Source organism: Eleutherodactylus coqui, chromosome 1, assembly GCF_035609145.1.
Source record: "Eleutherodactylus coqui strain aEleCoq1 chromosome 1, aEleCoq1.hap1, whole genome shotgun sequence".
NCBI classification, from domain to species: Eukaryota; Metazoa; Chordata; class Amphibia; order Anura; family Eleutherodactylidae; genus Eleutherodactylus; species Eleutherodactylus coqui.
The window spans coordinates 242295710-242318918 of NC_089837.1; the positions used below are offsets into that span (position 1 = coordinate 242295710).

The following is a 23209-nucleotide window of genomic DNA, read 5'->3' on the forward strand; positions in this document are numbered from 1 at the left end:
GGTGATGATCTTTTTACTGTTTATATTATACTTATACACTCACATCTACACTGCTCAGAACTTCTGTAGTGTCCTCCCTGATGAAATTATGGCTTTTTGTAGTAGGGTACCTTCACACTTAGCGGAATTGCTGCAGACATTCTGCAATGGAATACCCACAGCAATTCTGCTGGCCAAATCCGCACCTGAATTGAGGCTCAGCTGTGTAATTTAAGCCTTGTATTTCAGGGGTTGAATTCCACAACATAAATCCACAGCATAAATAGATGTGCGGTGGATTTAGAATCCACAACATTTTTCAAAAATGCTGAGGATTTACTGCAGAGATTTTTTTGCCCCATGCCAAGGAGTTTTTTGAAATTCCCTGCACATGGCTTGTAAGGTAAACGCTGTGAAATTTTTGCATTGATTCCACCAGCAGAAATTATGCTATGTTTACTGCCTGTGTGAAGGCAGCTTTATAGTTTATTTACAAGAGCGTATATCGTCCGCCGTTTTCACGGCCAACCAATATACGCTACTATCTGAGCTGTCTTCCCCCTTCCACTCCCCGGCTCTCTGCCTCTTTCCTCCCCTATGGCTGTTTGCAATGGAAGGGGGAGGGGGCTGAGCTAAGCCCGTCCCTGCCACTGATGGCTGTGGACAAAGGGGAGGGGCTTGGCTCCCTCCCGCCCCCTAATATTGCAAGCAGCCAGAGGGGAGGAGGGAAGGGGGAAGACAGCTCAAATGGTAGCGTATATTGGCCTGTGTGAAAACAGCGGTGGATATACACTCCTGTAAATAAGCCCTTACAGGCATTTGGTATTTAGGGAGCATAATTTGCTGTTATCTCAGTGTACAGTATATACAGGACATCATCATAGCAGTCGCCAGCTCACAGAGAACTAAGAATTACAGATGCAAGCTGCAGGAGCATAAATGGTGAAAAATGCAGAATACAAGTCCTATTACAGCCAGAAATTGTGTGATTCCCCCTGAACATACACAGCAGCTTATTCTGAAAAGTTAATATAAACAGATGCTTGTGGAATTTCCAGTGCTTGATAGCACATGGAGTAAACAGTCTATAAGTGCATATTCCATAACAACAGATGCGTATTGATTTCCCTTTACTTGTTAGGTGAATAGGATATACTTAGTACTTTTTCACAAAGCGCAGAAAAGATTCTAAATATTTAATCCTCACTGAAAAAAATCCTAGACTCAGACTGATTAGGTGACTACATAAGGCTAGTTTCATGCATGTGCGATGTCCCCGGGATGTGAGGCGTTTGTGTGGATTGGCAAGTGTTTCCCATTGTTTTCACTCATGCACACTACAGATTTTTATGAAAATTCATTGTATTTTGATCGCCGTCGCTAGGCGATGACACAGGGTGCCCGCAGCCCATCTGCAATGGACAGGCTTCAATGTGGGTGATCCTTGCGGAATCTGCAGGAAAATAAAGCATGCTGCAATTTTTCCTCCGCTTGCAGAATACGCAATTTGTTTAGGTGAGTGTGAAGGGAAAAGCTAAAATACATACTTTTCAATGCACGTGACTTGCTGCAGATCCTCCATGCGGATGCCGACCGCGAAATTCAGAATAGAAATCTAGTCTTGTGAAACCGGCCTTACTCTCCCTAATCAACACCTTCAATAGATACTCAAAATTCTTTACCAGTTTAGGCCCTTTTACCTGCAATGATTATCGCTAAATGACTGAACGAACTGACATTTTTGCATAAAATTACACGTACAAATGGTTTTTAATCATCCCCATTTCCTCATTAAAGTAAGCTTAGTAGGGGTTCTTTGCTCAGGTGGGTGGGTGTGTGTGCGAGGGATTACCTGGCCAGCAGGATTCCATTGTCTTCTCCTGGCAAGGGAAACACAATAAGTACATCTTTTGAGCAGTCATATGATGTTTTTTTTATGCGGGATAAATGACAATTGAACAAATAGTGCACGACTGCCCGTGTTTACACAACGATTATTGCTCACTTTCAGCCATTTGGACGAATTTTGAGCGATAAACATTGCGTGTAAAAGGGCTTTTTCTCTAGCTTTTCTTATGCTAGATCATCATCAGCAGATAGATAAGAAATAAAAGACCACTAGTGGTGATTTTTGGCTGTTGCTTTATCAAGCCATTATCTGACATCCACAGGCCAAATATCATGGCTGGTGGTCTTTTGTTAATCCTGCAGCATAAATGACATGATAATTTATTTCCGTGGGCTATTATGATTACAAGAATAGGTGCACTTTTGCACAATAAAACTCCTTTTTGGATTTTTAATTTTTTTTTTACATCATTGTATTCAGTCTTATAACTTTTTTACTTTAACATAGTAACATAGTATGTTACTACTTCTCCATGGATGGAGACCTGTGAGACCTTATTTTTTGCATGACAAGCTGTAGTTTGGCTGTTACAAGCGGGCGTCAGCTGTCAGAGACAGCTGACACCTTCCTTGTAACTGATCCCTGCACGCAGACATGTACACCCTTTAAGGCTAGGGTCACACCGGGCGGATTTGCCGCGGTTTTGCCGCAGCAGATCCGCCCGCGGCCGCTAATCCCGGGATTAGCCAGCCATGTGGATGAGATTCCTCAGAAATCTCGTCCACACGGGACGGCTAATCCGCTGCGGTAAATCCGGTTGAAACCGCGGCTGCGGCCGCCGCAGCCGCGGTTTCGAAAGAAGCAGCATGTCCATTCTTCGCTGCGGCCGGTCTCACCTCTATGGGAGCGCCGGCCGCAGCGCGGCCGGGCCGCTTCAAAGCCGCCGCGGCTTAAACCGCGGCGGTTCCCCCGGCGGAAATCTCGCGGTTTTTGCTGCGGCCAAACCGCGAGATTTCCGACGAAAATCCGCCCCGTGTGAACCCAGCCTTAGGGTTTAGAACTGGGCAAAGGGTCTTGAAAACCCCATATTTTGCAGTACAGCAAACATCTAGGACCAGGACATGCTATTGAAAGCTTTTTTGATGTTTAAAGTAAGTTGAGAAGGAAGAGAAGGTTACATTAGCCCAATAGATAATATTTAGAATTTTACGAGTATTGTTAGGTGCCTAACGGACAGTTACAAAACTGAGGTGAAAATCAACTACCGTATTTTTCGCTCTATAAGACGCACCTTGGTTTTAGAGGAGGAAAATAGGGGAAAAATATTTTGAACTCCCCCAGACCAGGAAGTGAGGGGGCGTTTTACGGGAGGAATAAAGAGCAGTAGTACCATTTCAGAATGAAGTATATACTACTTGTCGACCTGCCATTCAGGATCCTGGAAATCTGAGTCTAAATGTAATGGTTATCTTATTACTTATCACTCAGCTTTCCAGGAGCCCTGAATGCCATGTTTGACTAGTTATAGCGATGTATGTGGTATACATGCTTGCATAACTCTACAGCTGTCATTCAGGCTCCTGGAAGAGTTGAGTGACAATGTAATGATGCGACAGCATCCAAAGGTTCCACATACACAGAACACGGCAGTTACATGTGCTCTGCAAATCGTTGTGCCCTATAATTTTTGCCGCATGCGTTTGTGCGCATGAAAAATTCGCACATGTGACCGCTCCCATTGCAAAGCATTGGGTCTTTATAGATGCAGATCGCAAACGCAACTGTCAGACGCGCGTACAAACATGTGACTGAGCCCTTAGGTCCATATTAGTTTCATCCAGTGACTGGGTAAAGGAGACAATGCAGCTGAGAAAGCGTACAAAAACAATACAGCCATAAATAAGGACAAGGCCATCTGTAATTTGTATACAGGTATATTGGCTGTATTTCAGTAGGATTGTGTTAATGAGAATTTGGGGGCAAATTTATTAAACTCTTTATGCCAGGTTTATGTCGCATAAAAGTTGCCCATTTTAGCGTATAGTACCTTGTGTGCCACAATTTGTTATTTTTTGGTATTTTATGTATCACTTTTTAGAAACCTTGGCAGCGTTTAGCATTAGGGAGTGTTGTCACTCACAGCCCATAAAAGTTACTATAATTTACATCAGAAAATATAGCTGGAATTTACGCCAGTTCATAGCTGGGATAGATTTCAGATTTGGCACACAGTTCACCTGAAAATGAGTCTCTTAATATACTTTTCACACTTTGGGCCAGTGCTATTTTTACTTAGACCATATAAAGCAGCGGTCTAAGTAAATCTACCACTTTGTATTTAATAAACGCAATCACAAATAGTGTAACTAAAAAGATACCATATGACTTCTTGCATATTACCCTAGGCCAGCTTAGACTAGCCATACTGTAATGCTACTAGAGTCTTATAATTGAAGTATTTCCTGGTTTGCAGGTGGTGTATTTTGGTGACAGCATACGGTCAGATATTTTTTCAGCCCGTCACTATAGCAACTGGGAGACTGTCCTCATCCTTGAGGAGTTAGAAGGCGCTGAAATCCAAGAGCCAGACGTGACTGATTTTGGATCCTCCCTAAATAAGAAAGGAAAGTATGATGTAAGTGATCTTTACTGATATTTTCTTCTAGGAATGTCACAAACATCTACTAATATGTTATTTTCAGTTTGGACTAATGGGTAACATCAAGTCGACTAATAATAATTTTAATAGCTGCTTCTTAGTCCGGAAATTCCCAATTTTTTTAACTGTACAGACTGAAAAGATTTCTATTTTAAGGTTCAGTCTAACACTTTCATGTGCATGAGAGTCAATAAACAGCTGGAGCACAGCAAACATTACCCAACTCCTCACAAGTTGTTGTACTGTTTGGTTACAGGATTAATTAAAGTAAATATAAAAACTGAATATGAGCTGTAGCCAGTTAGGTACATAGAGCCATCTTTACTAGATATAAGGCGAATCATTATTCATAAAGAAATCCAATTTACAGCCACTTTTAGAAGTATTTATGGAAACGTCTCACCGGTAAAGAAGGGATTTGTGTTAAAGCCAAAGCACCTAAGTATGGCTTTACATAATACTTAGTGTGTGCATTTCATAGGAATTCAGTTTGGGCGCAAAAGATTTTAAGTTGTGGCAAAAATGGGACATCCTTCTGGCAGCAGTAGATTATGCTTTCTGTTTATTTACTGCTTTCACTGACTTGACTCCTTTTAAAACATAACTTTTACTAATATTGATTTTAAAAATGAAAGACTTCATAAACAAACAACATAAATACTAGAATATTGAGAAAGGCACCGTAGTCAACTAAGTCTAGTGACCCATGGCACTTGTGTAGCAGTGGGATTTGGAATGTTGGCATAATTGTTCCGGCTAGCCACTTCCTTCTGATAGAATTGTCACTCTGGTCTTTATGGTTGGTCATAGGTCTAATAAAGATTACATTTCCCTCAGATTGACCAATATAGTGTATTTGGGCTCTCATTGTATGATGACCCATGGGTCACTAGACTGAGTTGACTACGGTGCCGATGGCTCCTTGCACAAGGGCGGAAATTCCGCGGCGGGATTTCCCACAGAATTTCTGCCCGTGCCGCCTGCATAGGATTGCATTACAAAACGCAATCCTATGCTCACAGCCATGATTTGTCCGTGTGAAAACAAGTGCAGAAAAAAAATCGTGGCATGTTCTATTTCTGTGCAGGTCTCACAGAGGCCCACACAGAAATATCACTACTGACGCGTCGGCTCCGCTCTGCGCATGCAGCGGCTGGACGGCAGCCGGCACATTACAGAGCAGACACGGAAGCAGATAAGCCGCACTGGTCACTGCAGGGGCGGGATCCGACCCGGCCATCTGCAGGCGGCCTTTCTTAATATTCTAGAATTTATGTTGTTTGTTTATGAAGTCTTTCATTTTTAAAATCAATATTAGTAAAACTTGGGCCGCCTGCAGACGGGCAGAAATTCTGTGGCGAGATTTCCGCCGCTGGAAGCCTGCATAGGATTGCGTTAAGAAACGCAATCCTATGCAGACGGTCGTGGTTTTGCCGTGCAAAATCTCGCGCGGCAAACAAACCGTGGCATGCTCTATTTCTGTGCGGGGCTCGCACAGAAACGTCACTCACCCGCCGCCGGCTCCGGTCTGCGTATGCGCCAGCTGCCCGGCAGCCGGCACATGAAAGATCTGGAGCTGCGGGGCGTGGGTGAGTACACGCTGCTCTCTGCAGGCGCTCGGCTCGGGTCTCGCGGCGAGAATTCTCACAGCCGGATCCGACCCGGCTGTCTGCAGGCAGCCTTATGCATCAAGTCAGTGGAAGCACTTGGATTTTTTGATTCCCCTGCAACTGTGATTTCTGTTTATTTACTGCAGATTATGTGACTGTTATACCTTACATTATGATTTGGAACAAAGTACAGGTATAATAAGAATGACTTTCATATCCATAAATATGGTAAACTTTGGGGGTTAAACGTAGGAGCAAATAAATGTATGGAGTTCCAAACAGATTTATTTTTTCTTGGAGCTATTTGTATATTCTTTGAAGATAAGGGTTAACTTTGTGGGTGGCGATGACATAAAAATGTATCATAGTCATTCTCAGAAATACACAGGATGTAAGAAAGTGAACATCAGCAAATTATTATGATACATTTTTGGTAAGTTTCAGAAATCTACATCTACTAAAGTTTGCATACTGTTGCCATTTACATAACTGTTGCAATATCCTATTTTAGCTTCATAGTTTAACTAATTGATACTTAGGTTTAGGTACTTGGTACTCTGGGCTGGCCAAATGTATTAATCTAGAACCCAAACTGCAGGCAGCATGTTATAGAGAAGATGTAGCTAAGCAGATTGATATAAAGCTTTATGGGAAAAAGATTCAGTATTTTACACATTTACATCCCTGCCCATTCTAGGCTTAGAAGTCCAATGGGCGGTCCTATCAGTGATTGGCAGCTGTAAATGACTGTGAATACGGAGATAGCTGTCAGTCACTGATAGGAACGCCCACTGGACTTCTAAGCCAAAATGAGCATAGATAAAAAGGAAGAAATTTAGGCTGTTTTATGTTCAATTGTACTCCTTAAAGGGGTTGTCCCGCGGCAGCAAGTGGGTCTATACACTTCTGTATGGCCATATTAATGCACTTTGTAATGTACATTGTGCATTAATTATGAGCCATACAGAAGTTATAAAAAGTTTTATACTTACCTGCTCCGTTGCTGGCGTCCTCGTTCCCATGGAGCCGACTAATTTTCGCCCTCCGATGGCCAAATTAGCCGCGCTTGCGCAGTCCGGGTCTTCTGCTCTCTTCAATGGAGCCGCTCGTGCAGAATGCCGGCTCCGTGTAGCTCCGCCCCGTCACGTGCCGATTCCAGCCAATCAGGAGGCTGGAATCGGCAATGGACCGCACAGAAGAGCTGCGGTCCACGGAGGAAGCAGACCCCGGCGGCCATCTTCAGCAGGTAAGTATGAAGACGCCGGACCGCCGGGATTCAGGTAAGCGCTGAGCGGTTAGTTTTTTTAACCCCTGCATCGGGGTTGTCTCGCGCCGAACGGGGGGGGGGTTAAAAAAAAAAAAAACCCGTTTCAGCGCGGGACAACCCCTTTAAAGACTGTTGCGGTAATGCCTTAAGGTGCAAAACTCTCTGACAAGAATCTCGATCAATACAACTTTTTAATCTTTGAGACAATCATGCTAGCGTTTTAGCTGCATGCCAATGGAGACATAAAGGCACCTATAATACAAAGTAGTGTAATCCTGGTTATTTCAAGTACAGGACTACGTCTATGAGACACAGGGCAGAAACTGATTTCTTGCAGCTGTGAGATGTGTCCTTGCCAAAGTTAACAAAAACAACTATTACAGCCTTTTGAGATATTTAACAGAAAAATAAGAGCTCCTCTTTGTAGTAACCAACGATTTAAAACTTATTAAAATCTGATTCATAGTAACAGCAGGGAAGATTCAGACACATAAATATAACATTTTAAATAGGCAACTAAATTAGTTGAAGGAAATAATTTAACACTTAGAGGCAGATTTATCAGTGTGTCATAAGTGAAAGGCTGATGTAATAGTTCCTAAGAACCTCCTTGGGTGACTTGTGCCAAATTAATCATAAGGGTACTGCCTGTGCCTGAATCTGAATATGTGTAAGGGACATTTATCACAAAGCATGCCAAACTTTAACTCCTTTATGTAAATGGTCATACTCCATCCTGGTCTCTGTAGTAAAGAGAGGGGGCTAAGGGAGTAAAGTAACAAGTTAGAATAGTGATGATATGGCCTCCACAGAGCCCTTATCTCAACATCATCGAGTCTGTCTGGGATTACATGAAGAGACAGAGGAATTTGAGCAAGCTTACACCCGCAGAAGATCTGTCGTTAGTTCTCCAAGACGATTGGAACAATCTCTCTGCTGAGTTCCTTCAAAAACTGTGTGCAAATATTCTGAGAAGAACTGAAGCTGTTTTGAAGGCAAAGTGTGGTCACACCAGATATTGATTTTAGAATTCTTTTTGTTGCCTTTGTTCATTCACTTAGCAAGATAAATTATTAACCCTTCTATTTTTGAAAGCATTCTTCCTTTGCAGCATTTTTTCCACACCTGTGTAAAGCCCCATTTACACTGAAAGATAATCGCTCAGAAGCCAGTTTGAGTGATAGTTTTGAGCGATCATCTTCGCATAAACTCTTAAGTAGCTCATTAAATGCAGGCGGAGTGGGACACCACTGATAACTCCAAGAACAGCAGCTGCTTTGTATATGTAAACAGCTACTTTGTTCTCGGAGCTTTCAGCTGGTATTCTGCTAAGAACTCATTGTGCAGCACTGATAAGAGTCATTGCTGACTTTTAGCTTGCTAAAAAGCAGCGATGAACGAATAGTGCACGGAGAGTGCATGATGGCAGCGCATTTAGACGCAACGGTTATCACTCAAAAAATGGTTTTTGAGCAAATTTTGAATGATAATTGTTTTGTCTAAATGGGCCTTAAAACTTCAGCACAGTACTGTGTGTATGTATTTATGTTTGTATCAATATATATATATATATATATATATATATATATATATATATATAATCTAGACTCACTAGTCTCTTTCTTGTCAGTGATCAGGTGACTTTTATTAGCCTATAAATGGAGGCTTTGATGCTTAAAAAGGCCAATTTTATTCACTGTTTCTTGTTTACAATGGTAAAGACAAGAGAGCTGTCTGCGCGGACCAGAAATGCTACTATCTCTAAGCACTAGCAGTCTGAGGAGTACAAGAATATCTCCAAAGATTTTGGCATTCCAGCTTCAATAGTTCAGAATGTTATGAAGAAGCCTGCTGCTCATGGAACGGTCAAGAACTTTCCAGTATGTGGAGGAAAGAGGAAAATGTAGGAGAGAACCCTAAAAAAATTGTTCGAAATATGACAAAAGCCCTGTGAAAGATCCATAGACCTTCAGGCTGAGCTATAGATATCTGCTAGTTATAGCATTTTAATGTCCATTGTCTTATTTATTTCACGGAGGATGCACATCTTGTTGGTTGCACTGCAATACTAAGTCTTTTTTATCTAGTATACGGCCGGGTTGGATTCCGATTTCGAGATACTCGCAGCAGGATGCAACCCTGTGCCCCTGCAGTGACCTCCGGCTTACCTCTCCGGTGTCTTCACTCTGCCCTGTGGATGTGCCACTGTGACGCGGCCATGTAAGCCTGTGCGACGCTCGCACTGAAGTAGGACCCCGCGAGCAGAATATTGCAGTTGATTGCCGCTCGTGGGCATGGAAATGCATTTTTCAATGCATGCCCTATGGGCTGTATTTGCTGTGGGATCTGGAGCTCCGGATCCCGCAGTGCAAATACGCCCATGTGCATTGGGCCTAAGTGTCCAATAAGGCTGTGAATGTTTCTACCTTATTTGTTATTATTGGGCTCTAACAACTTTTTGGACACTACATTCTCCTATGTGTTGCTCCAGTTTATTTGGACATGCTATTAAAATATTCTAATGATACAAAGCTAGTAGATATTCTAGTTTTGAAATCATTGGTTTTTTAGACTGAACAACCAAGGATGCTAATAATGTTGACCACAACTGTACAAGGAAACCGAGCTCCAACCGCAATGAAGGTATATTTCATAATCAATCAGCTGAAATTTGGATTTATTTATAGTAAAACAAAATGGTGTTTATGAGCTAACATTCTGTTAAGAGTTTCTATGGACTTACATTCCATGGTATATGATGCAAACGTCTAAAAGGTCACCTTGTTTTTTTTCTTATAGAGCATTCCAGCACAAGAAAATTATTCTGTCTCAAAAAAATGGGGATCCTACTTTGCAGACTGCATTACCAGCGCTAGGAGCTCACAGGACACCCTCTATGTGACATGGTGCTGTTCAAGTATTAGAAATTACAGCACACTAACTATTCCAAGCCTCATGACAATTGTAGGTAAGTATTCTGATCCTTATGATGGCTGTGTTTTGTAAGTTGAAAGGATACTAAGTCTTATGAAACCTTATTAAAGAAGAAAAGAAAATGTGTACATAAATATAGTCAAAGTGCTAACAACCACTTGTCCGTCCGTCCATCCGTCTGTGCTGTGTGAGTTACATGCAGAGCTTGACAGCGCCTGTGATGATGACACCATCATGTAATCAGTTATCCAGTGTTGAAACTAACTGTCGCTGTCGTGCAAACATGTGACCACAGAGGGTTCAGCTCCGCCATGAAGCTAATGCAGCTTCCATGATACAGCGACAAGCCATTATTTCACCTCAGCCACCAGCTGAAGTTTGTAAATCTCGTGCAGCAGATATGCGAAAGCTATGAGCAAACATGTCTCCTCAGCGAGCTGCTGAAGTTCTTAAATTATGTGGAGCTCATATACGAAAGCCACAAGCCAACATGTCTCCTCAGCGAGCTGTTGAAGTTTGTAAATCACAGGCAGTGATATGTGAAAGCAACGTAGCAGAGCTGTGCGTGTGACATGCATGTAGCAGAGCTATGTGGCGCATTGCGACACCAGAAATACTGGTACTATAATTTCCTAAAAATTAGTAGTATGTTCCCTACAGACAATAGATACACCTGCTAGAACTTCAGCAAGCTGCAGAAACAAGCAGTTTTGGTGAAATCTTGAGTGCACCTTCCTACCAGACTCCACCATTTTTGTCTGGAGACTAGCAGTTATCATTATTGCACACCAACATGACATCCCTACCGGAACCAGACGTTCAGGAAAAGAGGACAGATCTTAGTACCATTTGACTATAATGGACAGTTAGATGTACAATTCCAAAGGACCTAAAGCAGGAAATAGGTGCAACTCAAATAGCAATAATCACACCTGGAATGCGTAAGTTTTATAGTATGTTTATTTTCATGTAGTTTTTCTTGAGTTAGTTTTACTAGAAGTTATGGGAAAATATTTTTCTGCTTTATTACTAAAAACACAGTAAAGTTGTGTGAACGCCCTTGCAACTTCATTATGCAAGTTACCCAGCTTCCTGAAAGGCAAAACCTATTTGGGAGCAAGGGATTTACTTGAGTATTGAGCAGCCTTTACTGCAGCTCCACTTGGTTTGTTAGTCAGGGAATCTGAACAACAAGTCTGGCTACTTATGTGGCCATATGAGAGGTGAGATTTATCAGTGCATACATAAGCAGATGTGGCACTCTGAAGTCCATGAAAGCTGGGTAACAACTTCTGCGGGACACTGAAGTAGGACATATTGGTTTTAGAAAATATAATGTTATTCTTCTATACTGTGTGCATTTCTCATATAGTATCAGGACAACCTAGTCTGTGCCCACCATTTCAGTTTTGCAGTATTCTCACCTAGCTTTCCCTTGACTTTGAATGACAAGTTGATTTAGCCATTTGGGAGGATCTATGACTAAATACTTAGGGCTTCTTCACACTGATTCACAGCCCGATATCACCATCCATGTGAAAGCCCCAGAGATGCGCAGCATTTTATGTGAAAACAGCCTTGTATCACTGTGGGGATGAAGGGAATCCCCGCCACGCTGTCACAGCTGACGCAGAGGATCGTGGAGTTCTCCCATTGCTTTCAATGGGGCCGGCGCTGTAAAGAGCTAGGGGTTTACAAGTTATCTAGGCCTCATGCCCACGGCACGCACGTATTTTTCAGGCCGATTTCTGCAGCGAATGAACTGCAAGTCATTAAAGTGATTTTTTATTGAATGTGGGAGATTGCGGATTGTGTCTTTTTTCTGTGCGGATGTACACGGATGCACTGCAGATCAAATCCACAACCCCACCTCCCTAATTGGTTTTAACCCTTAGTGACCAAGGCTGTTTGCGCCTTAATGACCAGGCCAAATTTTGGAAATCTGACGTGTCACTTTAACATAGAATAACATCGTAAAGGTTTTGCATATCCAAGTGATTCTGACATGGCTTTTTTCGCCACATATTGTACTTCATTTAGGTGGTGAAAATAGACCGATAGAATTTGTGTATATTTATTAAAAGCGCCAAAATTTAAGAAAATTTAAAATTTTTTAATTTTTTAACATTTCCAACTGCAATATCTCAAATATGTGCAAACATAATATAGAAATTTTTGATAAAATATATATGTTCATCTGTTTACTTTATTATGAGCGAACATTGGAAAAGCTTTTGTTTTTTTTAACCATTTAGGAGCCGTACAAATTTAACATTAATTCTTAACATTTTGAGGAACATTTTGTTTTCCTGCTAAGATTGCAAAGGCTCATAGGTGTCAGAATGATAGATACCCCCACAAATGACCCCATTTTAAAAACTACAACCCTAAGGCTGGGGTCACACAGGGCGGATTTGCCGCGGTTTTGCCGCAGCAGATCCGCCCGCGGCAAAACCGCCCGCGGCCGTTAAGCCCGGGATTAGCCAGCCATGTGGACGAGGTTTCTCAGAAATCTCGTCCACACGGGACGGCTAATCCGCTGCGGTAAATCCGGTTGAAACCGCGGCTGCGGCGGCCGCAGCCGCGGTTTCAAAAGAAGCAGCATGCTCATTCTTTTTTTCATTCCGCTGCGGCCGCGCTCTCCTCTATGGGAGAGCGCGGCCGCAACGGAAGAGCAAGCGGCCGGACCGCTTCAAAGCCGCCGCGGCTTAAACCGCGGCGGCTCTGCCGGCGGAGATCTCGCGGTTTTTGCTGCGGCCAAACCGCGAGATTTCCGACGGCAATCCGCCCCGTGTGACCCTAGGCTTAATGTATTCACTGAGGGGGGGGGCAGGAGTATTTTGACCCCACAGTTTCTTTTCAGGGATTAATGCAATTTAGACAAGAAAAAATAAAATTTCATATTTTTGCAAATATGTAATATTAAACACAAGATTTTTTTCTATAGTGCACATGAAAATGAGGATTTGCACCCCAAAATGGATACCCCCGTTTGTCCTGTGTTCAGAAACATACCCATTGTGGCCCTAAACTTCTCTCTGTATGCACAACGGGGCCCAAACCAAAGGTGCAACGGGTGGTTTTCAGAACAGAAATTTTGCTTGAAGGTGGTTTAGACTCCATTGCCCACTTGTTGAGCCCTTGAGCGGCCAAAACGATAGAGAACCCCCACAAATGACCCCATTTTAAAATCTAGGCCACTTAACGAATTTATCTAGCGGTGTACTGTGTATTTTGACCCCACCATTTTTGAATGAATCGAAGCAAAGCAGAAGGAAAAAATTACGATTTTAGTTTTTTTGGCAATTGTGTCCTTTTAAAAATAGTTTTTTTTGTGCAGCACACATAGGAATGAAGGCTTGCACCCCAAAATGAATACCCCAGTTTTCCCCGTGTCCAGAGACATACCCATTGTGGCCCTAATCTTCTGTCTGGATGCACAACGGGGCCCAAACTGAACGGAGCATCAAAATGTAACCGTCTTTTAACTTTTACATGATTGCCATTATCCATTGGATAATGGTGATCACGTGACCAAGGGACACTCACCACGGCCCCCCGTGACATCTCCAAGCTCTCGGCTACCTTTAGTACCTAGGAGCAGGGAGGTTTTAAATTTCCTGTTGCCCTCCCCAGTTTCTGCATGTGCGTCTGCCATTTTAGTGACTGGCACATGGGCCAAAACTGGGGAAAGGTCAACGGATAAAGATTCAGTCGGGGGACATCGCTAGTGGATTTGCCTTTTCAATTCAAAAGGCTGCAATTTCCTCTAAAAATAGCATTTGCGATAACAATCAATAAGGCTCAAGGGCAAACACTTAAGGCAGCAGGTGTACATCTAGAAAAACAGGTTTTCTCGTGGGCGACTAAGTGGCCCACGAGCAAAAAATGATGCAACACCCCAGAGGGAAGACTTTGAGCACCTGGCTAACATGAAAAGCTGGGAGGGATAAGTGCTGTCTCGTCATGGTGGCACTTACCAGGCTCTGGTCCCGGAGGGATGACACGTAGTCAAGTCCAGAGCAGGATCAGAGGCCAGCTTCTACACCCCTATGATAGGGAATGCTAATAAACGGGATGGAGGGAGTAGTAGTAGAAATCACTTGTAATACCACCGTTCCCACAGACCAGTATTCTATGCGGCAGAGAAATGAACACGGAGACTTGTGTGTAGTACCTCAGGTCCCTAGGAATGGTTAGGGCCAGGTATAACTTTTACTGGAATAATAACTTGTATAACAGTTTATGCAAGTACAATTCACTTTAAACGGTAACAGGCTATAGCTCAAAGGTAGGGAGGATACACAGGATGAATACGGCCCTACAGTCCACGTTATCTGTATGTCACCAGTCCTGGATTAGGAGCACTCCAGAGTAGGAAGTGGGGTAGGGGTCACTCCGCAGACTCTCTGTCAGACAATTACTAGAGAAGGCTTAGCCAATAAACACCCCACATGGCAGACGCGTGGTTGTCACAATAACGCACCTCTGTGTGGTGATCCTAACTACGGACGGCCACAGAGGAAAAGCCTGTAGTGTGAACGGGTACCTGTTTTAGAATTTGGGTAGTGCGCTCTCTCTCTGTCTGTTGCAGGGACTCACTCCTCTCACATCCACACTCAAAATGCTATGGGATATCACTGCTCTCCCTCCATCTTCACCCACATGGAAGCTTCCGTGCGGCTCTGTGTTAGCAGTCTCAGGTAGACAAGATGGATCTATTTTCTCACTCTTAAACTCTCCCATTTATAACCTCACTTGTACCACATGACAAGACAAACTGATACATTTACATGCAGGCAATGATTTTATTAAAGTTAACCTCTCAATGCTGCAGCTGTACAACACACATACTGGATATGACAAGACAAGCTTTGCACAGCGCATCTACATAGGACAAACATGTATGACATTTATGGAGGGGACCAGGATGGTGTACTGGCCCACTACAATGACAAGACCAAAAACGTAGTGTAACTATGCTGACAGCATTTTGCAGTTACATTCCTTTCACTATTTCAACTTTTTACGTTCTAAAATACAGCAAACACAGATTAGATTTAAAAAATACAAATTCCACGCGGACGAAGTCGCAGGTAACAAGCTGGTTCTGTATATATAGTAATGTCCAGATCACAATCTATTTACAATGGAAATATTCCATCTAATAATGGTGATTACACAACAATAACACTGGGTGTCAGGGACATGAAATGACAAGTCTTGGACCTGTTCCAGTAAAAGGAATGTGGAGCAATCATTTCAGTAATCTGATAAAAGCACTGTTACCAGTATATGGAGACTAGACATATGTTTAAAACATGTGGGCTTTTATAAAACAGATGCGAGTCTGCAAAGCAGAATTACGTAACCGAGAAGCTCCGTTGGGTCAAGCTCAGAAATGCATTTTGTAGTGTTGGTAAACCCCAAATGATGTTATTTGACTGTCCTTATTAGCAATAGCATGACAAAGAACAAGCAGAGAATGGCGAAGGTTTGTGGAACCAACAAATGCAGATGCTGAGAAAAGTAGCTGATCTGACCGCAGTAGTTGTTCTAACTGAATGTGCTTTTAGGTGGCAGCTGGGGTCTATTGTGGCAATCATTTATTAAGATGTAGCAGTCATTTACTATTGTTAATGTACAGAGCAGGCAATTCTAAGCATTTCTGCAGTATTTGTAATTAGCCTATTCTGTACATTTTTAGTAGAAAAAGCCTCAAGTGTTTTTTGAGAACTGACAATACCTGTTTATGATACAAAGTGTAATGGATACAATACACTGCAGCGGTTTTGTCTGTGTTTAAAACCACAGCAAAACACCCTTTTTAAAAACGCATACCTTTTTTTAAGCTGTTTTTGCGTTTTGTGTTTTACACAATTAACAGAGAATTACCATTGATTAGAAATGCAAAATGTGTGTGCGTTTTTAAAAGCGCATGCGCTTCTACATGTCTCTTCAAGATGTGTTTTTGGTACGTTTTTAAATGCAAACAAAACCACTATGCGTTCACAGTTCGTTGATTGCTCACTTTCAACCAGCATAAAAACCATCGTTGGTTCGCTGACTTCTCGCTGAGTATAAACGCTTCACGTAGAATGTGAAGCGCTGAGTCAGAAGCTCACGATCCGGCAGTGATGTGCTTGTAAGCGCACCGCATGAGTGCTAACAACCTAGCGGTGACGTCAGCGCTGGTGCAGTCGTTTAGATGACTGTCATCCTGTCTAAATGGGACACTAGGGTGCTTTCACCCGGGCTGGAATTAGCCCTCAGGACACACCCAAATCTGCTAGTTTAACTGCTGATTTTGATGCGGCATTGCAGGCAGGTTTTAAGCTATTTTCAACTTTGCATCAAAATTTGCATGTAGCCCGTGGAATTTACTGCGGCTTGTGGCGTGTCCTGCTGCCTTATTCCGGAATGTGTGAATGCACCCTACAGGTAGGTGGTTTCACACAAAGGTTTTTATGGCAGTTTTTCATGTTGTTTGTGCTACAGCAAGAAGTGGATCCAGCAGAAATAAGAAGGATAAGTCCTTCCTTTACATTTCCTGCTCCTTTTGGAATCCACTTTTGTCTTTGTCTAACAACATCAAAAACTGCAACTTTTTTATTCCCCAAAAAAGCTGTGATTCCCATCTTTTAATTTATTAGCATCTTGCTAGGATAAAAGTGGCATTCCCACTTCCTGGCTGAGCGGGGAACAGCTACAGTTACTTGAACACGGCCGTGCTGCATTTCCCACAAAACAGGTGGCTGAGGCAGCGCTTTGCAGGCAAAAACAGTATCTAGAGGTCAGATGCCCACCAATCATGAAGGAATGATGTATTCTAGAGCTTTAATTTGTGTTGTTGTGATATTAATTGCCCGCAATATTCCTAGATTGACAATAGACTGAAATTGTCACTAACTAGTGTGATAAATCTTAATTCCATGCGATGCGTGGGACTGATCAGTGAAGTAATGTTCATTGTATAATTTACACAATTAAGAAAAAGATGTTTAAATAATATTTTTTTTTTTTTCAGATTTGCCTCTGGACTATAAATTTACCAGATTTTCATGCAGTAGCACTGATATCGATGGCTACTACCCCCAGCCTCCTGCAATCCTCATATCTCAAAGCACAGAGGGTGCTGCAGCATAATTAGTACTACTAGTAATAGTAGGCAAAACATGACTCCTGTAATGGCTCTAACTGTTCTAAACGTTCATGTAAATCTACAACTCTATTGAATACGCCTTTTCAAGACAAGTGTCTCTTTATTAAATGACTCCATGTATATTATTTGATTATAAGTGAGATGAACCAAACTTTTTGTAACAGTATTTTGTATTAATTTTGGAGAAAATTTGTGACCCACAGTTTATAAAAATCAAAGTTTTGAAGTTGAAGTCCAAAGTTTTCAGTGTTGGTCAACGATCGTGTTGCTGCTCATCTTCTCACAGTAGTTCTGCAGACAGAAAGTAATGGAGTTTGAAAGTAATTTTGTCCATAGACTCATGAATCAAACTTTGTATAGTCAAAAAATGAAAAATGGTCCAATTGCTTATGAAAATCTGTGTGCCGTATTTACTAAAATATTTCTTTTGTTAACCTCCAAATACTAATCGTATTACAATTATGGCAAAAATGGTACACTACTGTCCAAAAACAATATAGCGCCACAGATACCACCATTTTTTGTGCATTCAGTAAGAAAGAGTGAGGCTCTGTTCACACTGCGCTTGGGCTGCCCATTCGGGCTACATGTTGAGAACTGCTCCTTTCATTTGTTAAACACACCACACTATGAAGTCAATGTAGCATGCTCAGGCTATTTGCCAACTCACCCCCCCCCCCCTTCCCCTGCTATTTACTCTATGAGAACTGCAAAATTATACAATTAGTGTACAGCACCGTGGCACAGTATATTAAGGGCTTCTTCAGATGGATGCGCAAATACACTCGCCACTATGAAGCGTATTTGCGCATGTACTGGTCAAAAATGTTTTTTTCTGCGTTCAAAGTTTGCGTGCAAATAAAAAAGAAAACATCAGAAAGATAGGGCCAGACCTATTTTTTCTCCCACGCATAAACACTATGTGCGAGAAAGGTAGGACAAGGCCTATTTTTCTCACGCGTAGAAAAGGCCATGAAAACTAAACCATTGCAATCAATGGCTTTGCTTCGTCACATTTTGTGGGCGTGATTTTCACTCCCATAAAGCGTGATGAAAACACGGTCATCTATTGAAGCCCTAATAGCATAGGGCTTACAAAATGAGCCAGCAGTTTTTCTTGCAATTGATACATCTGCATACATCTAACATGCCTATAGACTACAAATATCCAACTGTATGCAAATGAGTGTCCTTTTGGGAAATACTTGGCCGTTATATGTCTCTACACTTCTTCTTAAATTGGTTGTCCCATGAAGTACATTCTTTACCTAATCATGTTTGATTCTTGTGAGCCGAATATCTAGAATGGGAGTCCTGAGTCCCACCTCCTCTTATCTGCTTGATCACCATGTCACTCCATTAATTTCTATGGAGACAGTGCAAATACGATAGCAGAATGCTTTACTTGTCTGTTTCAGTTATCCCAGTACACATTGAATGGAGCAGATGGGCGCATTGGTGACCAACTCCTTCTTGTACGGAAACAGGGCATGGGACTCCCTTTCTATTTAACAGTGGGGCTCCCTACATTGGGGCCCCTAGCAATCAGATATGTGTCCTTTGTTGGACAACTCATTTAACTGTGATGAAAAGCATAGCTGACTATGTTGTTCAGTAAAACACACTCTCGCAGAAAATCCTATTCCATACATTTTCATAATGGACTGAGTCAGTGGCAGACATATGCCAGTACTGTACATAGACCTACAGTTACATATGTTTACTGCATGTTTGGTTGCACGCTTCAGATTTGTACACTATGCCCTGAGTACAGTATGAACACAGCCTTACGTGTTATACATATGACATTATTGATACCCCACCTCTACCGTCTCCGAGCTGTATAGAGTAGACCATTGGAATGACCATTGTAAACTCAGCTGTAACTGGACTGGTAATGGTGAGATGAATATCAGTTTCCACAAAATACAGGATACTTTTCTATAAATGTCACCTATATCAGCTTGTACCATGTGAACATACTATAAATGTGTCAAGAATAACATTCTTTTTTGCTGATGCTATTTATTGTGCTTGATGACGGATTTAAAGCTGCAACAAATACTGATAATGTGCATACAAGGTGTTCTTATTTTATGTTCAGGGTAGAGGAGAAGCCACAGCTGTGACTTCCGGAACATCACCAGAAAGTGAACTGTTTTATCCGGGGACACAGTTGCTCCACGCCTGTTTTCTTTTCTCTCTTTTTGCCTGTTTGGGTTATAATTTGTTTGCAGTACTGTAGCGTTTCCCCAATAAATGTGATGAAATTGTTTCTGTCTGTTTATGAAAATGTTTTCGCTACAGTTTCATGAGAGGAAATGGCTTGGTTTTCCTTCCACCCAAAATAGTGAATATAAAAATAGTATAGGGAACTGAAAACAAATCGTTTAAGATAATTTACTCTTGATTCAGCTGTTTTAATACCTAATAGATCATGAAAAAGAAAGTTTCATGCTATGAATTGCCAAAGTTTTATCAACAGATGAAATGTACTGGTGGCAGTCCTACAGCACTGAAAATACTAAACTACAAAGTAAGGTGTTTAAATGTAGCATATAGTACTGCCCAAATTAACAGCATAATCTTACATTTATATGGATGTACAGAGGCCTCATTTCTCAAAACTGTCGAAAAGCAAACTGTCTTTGTTACTCATAGTAACCAATCACAGTGCAGCTTTTATTTTACCAGAGCAGTTTTAGAAATGAAAGCTGAGCTCTGATTGGTTGCTATAGGCAAAAATGACAATTTTTCTACTAGACAATTGGATAAACAAAGCCCAGTATATTGTAGTTGTATTTTGGTTGTAAAACCGTGTTATTGGTTGGAATTTTATGGGTGTTACTGCAGGCACTGATACTTACAGTATAGTCTGTCCACTGAATCTTATCGATAAAGTGCTACTGTGCATGCACAGAGTTTGCCTCTTTGTGACTTGCCTAGTAATCTACTATACAGCATGATTGTTGGAGATTTGTAAAAATGGGCAGAAAGTGTGATATTTCACATTGTAAACGGGGTAAAATTTAAGTATTGTTTCAAAATACTTCAGTGACCCAGTCAAAATGTGTAGGGAATTATTTGTAAATCAATCAGTGATGTCCTACATTAAAAAGATCAAAATTGGTCAAAACTGTAGGTGAACAGAAAGAGACGCTGTGGAAGAAAACTAATCACCAGCCCTAGGGATGACTGTGCCCGAAAAGTCAGAAAGCATGCTTCAAATTTTTGAAGCAATAAATGCAGCAAAGTGGTGTCAAGTTAAGTTGCAGAACTATGAGAAGGATGCTGTATGTTGCTGGTTATCAAGTTTATCAATCCAGTAAGAAATAGTTTTTTACTCCACAAAGGAAGGCTAAATACCTTACATCCTGTTTGATGATACTACATGGGCTGTACTGCACAGGCTTTTCAGATAGAGAGAAAGAAACTGCTATCACTTACTGCTGATGAATAGAGGCTCCTGTCACACAGTTATAATAAAGGAGATGATAGTTCATCCTCCTGAGTCTATATTAACGATCTTTAGCTCATTTATGAGAAATTTATATATGTATGTATATATATTTACACCATCCTCTGAGCAGGCAAAAGATTGTACTGCCACTAACTGGTCATATAAAGCTATGATGATGCATCATGGGATTGCTAGTACCGCATGGAGGAAGAAAAAGTACTGAGAAATCTGAAAATCAAGATGATGACCTAAAAAAAGTGTGACAGGCAATCTGGTAAGCGGGGCAGGAATGTAATAATGTGTTTATACTAGAGTGATCCCTCAAGAATTGGAGTTTAAAGACTGGAAAGAGTGTGCTTTTCCTATGAGTCAACAATTTAAACGATGGCCGATTGTTGCTTTTATGCAAGAAGGAAGCCTAGAGGACTGCGTTGTCTGAAAAATTAAACATCTGGACAACGTGATGATCTGGGATGACATCTCAATAAAAGGTCCAAATCGTCTGCACTCAGTAAAAGGAATGATGAGTCAGTTCCAGTATCAGAATGTGAATCAGCTCAATGAATGGTTTCTGGACACAAACTGAATTTTTATACAGGATGAAGCACTTTGCAATGCAGTAAGAGTGTGATGCATGTGTTTAATGAATGCAGACTCAAGGTACTTCTGTGGGCAGGTAATAACCGGGACATGCACCCAATGGAGAATGTTTGTTGGCTACAGGCCCTTCTAGATTCATTTTGTTTTTAGAGCTGTACTATTCTTAATCTATTTGAAAGGCTATTGGAAGTCTGGTTCAACAATCCCGAAATAAAGGACATAATCATAAAATCCATTCGAAAAATGTTGGATAGAGTAAATGTACGGTTAAAAGCCAATGGGGGAACACAAAGTGTTAAAATATGTTATTTGATGTTGTATGTATACAGTAACAATATGTTAGGCTGAATGAAAGCAATGTCCACCTAGTTCAGCCTGTTTCGACCCCCCCTTGTTGGTCCAGAGTAAGGAAAAAATAAAAAACAGCGAGTCAATTAGCTCCTATGGAGGAAAAAAAAATCCTTCCTGACTCCATAATGGCAGCCAGAGTAATCCCTGGATCAACATTTGAGATGAGCAACCCCGCTGGTCACCTAATGTCTATATCTTGTAATGTCGTAGTGCTCTAGAAACAGTTAATTAAGCTGTTTCTTTTTTATAATTCATTGCAAAATGCACTTACGCTATTAATTTGGCCAGTACTCTGTATTTGTAGTTTTATGTCCCTCTGCACTCTGTGTTTATGGTCTCCACTCTCAGGTATGCAATTACAAAAAGTTAAAGGGATTTTCCATGGAAAAGTTATTGACGAACTATTTTAGGATTAAGGGTATTTTACACAGGGGCGATTATTGTATGATTGCTTGCCTAAACTGCAAATTCGGATGCTAATCTTCCCATGTGCACACAGCTGCCGACAGGACACTAAGTGAGAAATCACTCACCTGTTGGAGTCCCTTGGTTTTTAGCAGACCTAAAAACCAAGCTACTGTCAGGCCATGTAAACAGGAGCCGCTTAGTCTGTGAATAACTCCAGTTTACTGGGAATGGAGGCGGGCAGCTGGAATATCTCCGGGCCGCTCTGCCTCAATTTAATTGAACGACTATCGCTCCTGTGTAAAGCGCAGGAGTGATAGTCAGGCGGCAACCCATGTAAAGGAACTTTAAGTCATCAACAGCACTTCAGAAGGGGCCTGCCTCTCTTCTATTCACTTTAGTGCAAGTGAGCTGCAAACATCAAGCTGGGACATCGTTCTGAGCCTTCCGGCCATCCATAGCATCACCTCTCATCAGCTGCTCAGTGGGGTTCCTGAACGGTGGGCTTCCACTAGTCTGTTATTGATGACCTCTCCTAAGCATAGGCCATCATTGGTTTTCCCCTGTAAAACACATTTAAGTACAGAATCATAGAAAAGGTGCTGCAGGTATCCACTACACCCCCAAAGGCAATGTATTTATTTGAGCAAGTTTCCAAAAGAAAAAAATTCTCTTGAAAAGTACAACACTATAAGCTTTAGTTTGAAGCAACATTAGCAGATTGTTATCTGTCACACTATAGTAAATTATCCCCATTTAGGCCCCCTGTCCACGGGCGTTGCGGTATACTGTGGCGGATCTCCACCATGGGAGCAGGAGCCGCAGAGGAATCTCCGCCGGGCAGCCTAATCTGATCGATAGGCTGACCGCGGAGAATCGGGGCAATTCGGAGCATGCAGCAAATTTCCCGCCATGAGCGGAGAATAGCAATGA

General features: G+C 41.7%; 1 protein-coding gene across 1 annotated transcript in view; it reads left to right on the forward strand.

The window, feature by feature from the left end:
- The window catches only part of NT5DC1 (5'-nucleotidase domain containing 1), a 371328-nt gene extending 351595 nt beyond the window's left edge, over positions 1-19733 (forward strand). The window contains exons 10-12 of the mRNA XM_066607265.1: positions 4302-4463; positions 10164-10332; positions 17326-19733. Coding sequence (XP_066463362.1) covers positions 4302-4463; positions 10164-10332; positions 17326-17444 — 450 coding nt within the window. The 3' untranslated portion in view covers positions 17445-19733. The remainder of the gene's footprint in view (positions 1-4301; positions 4464-10163; positions 10333-17325) is intronic.
- The last annotated feature ends 3476 nt before the right edge of the window (positions 19734-23209 follow it).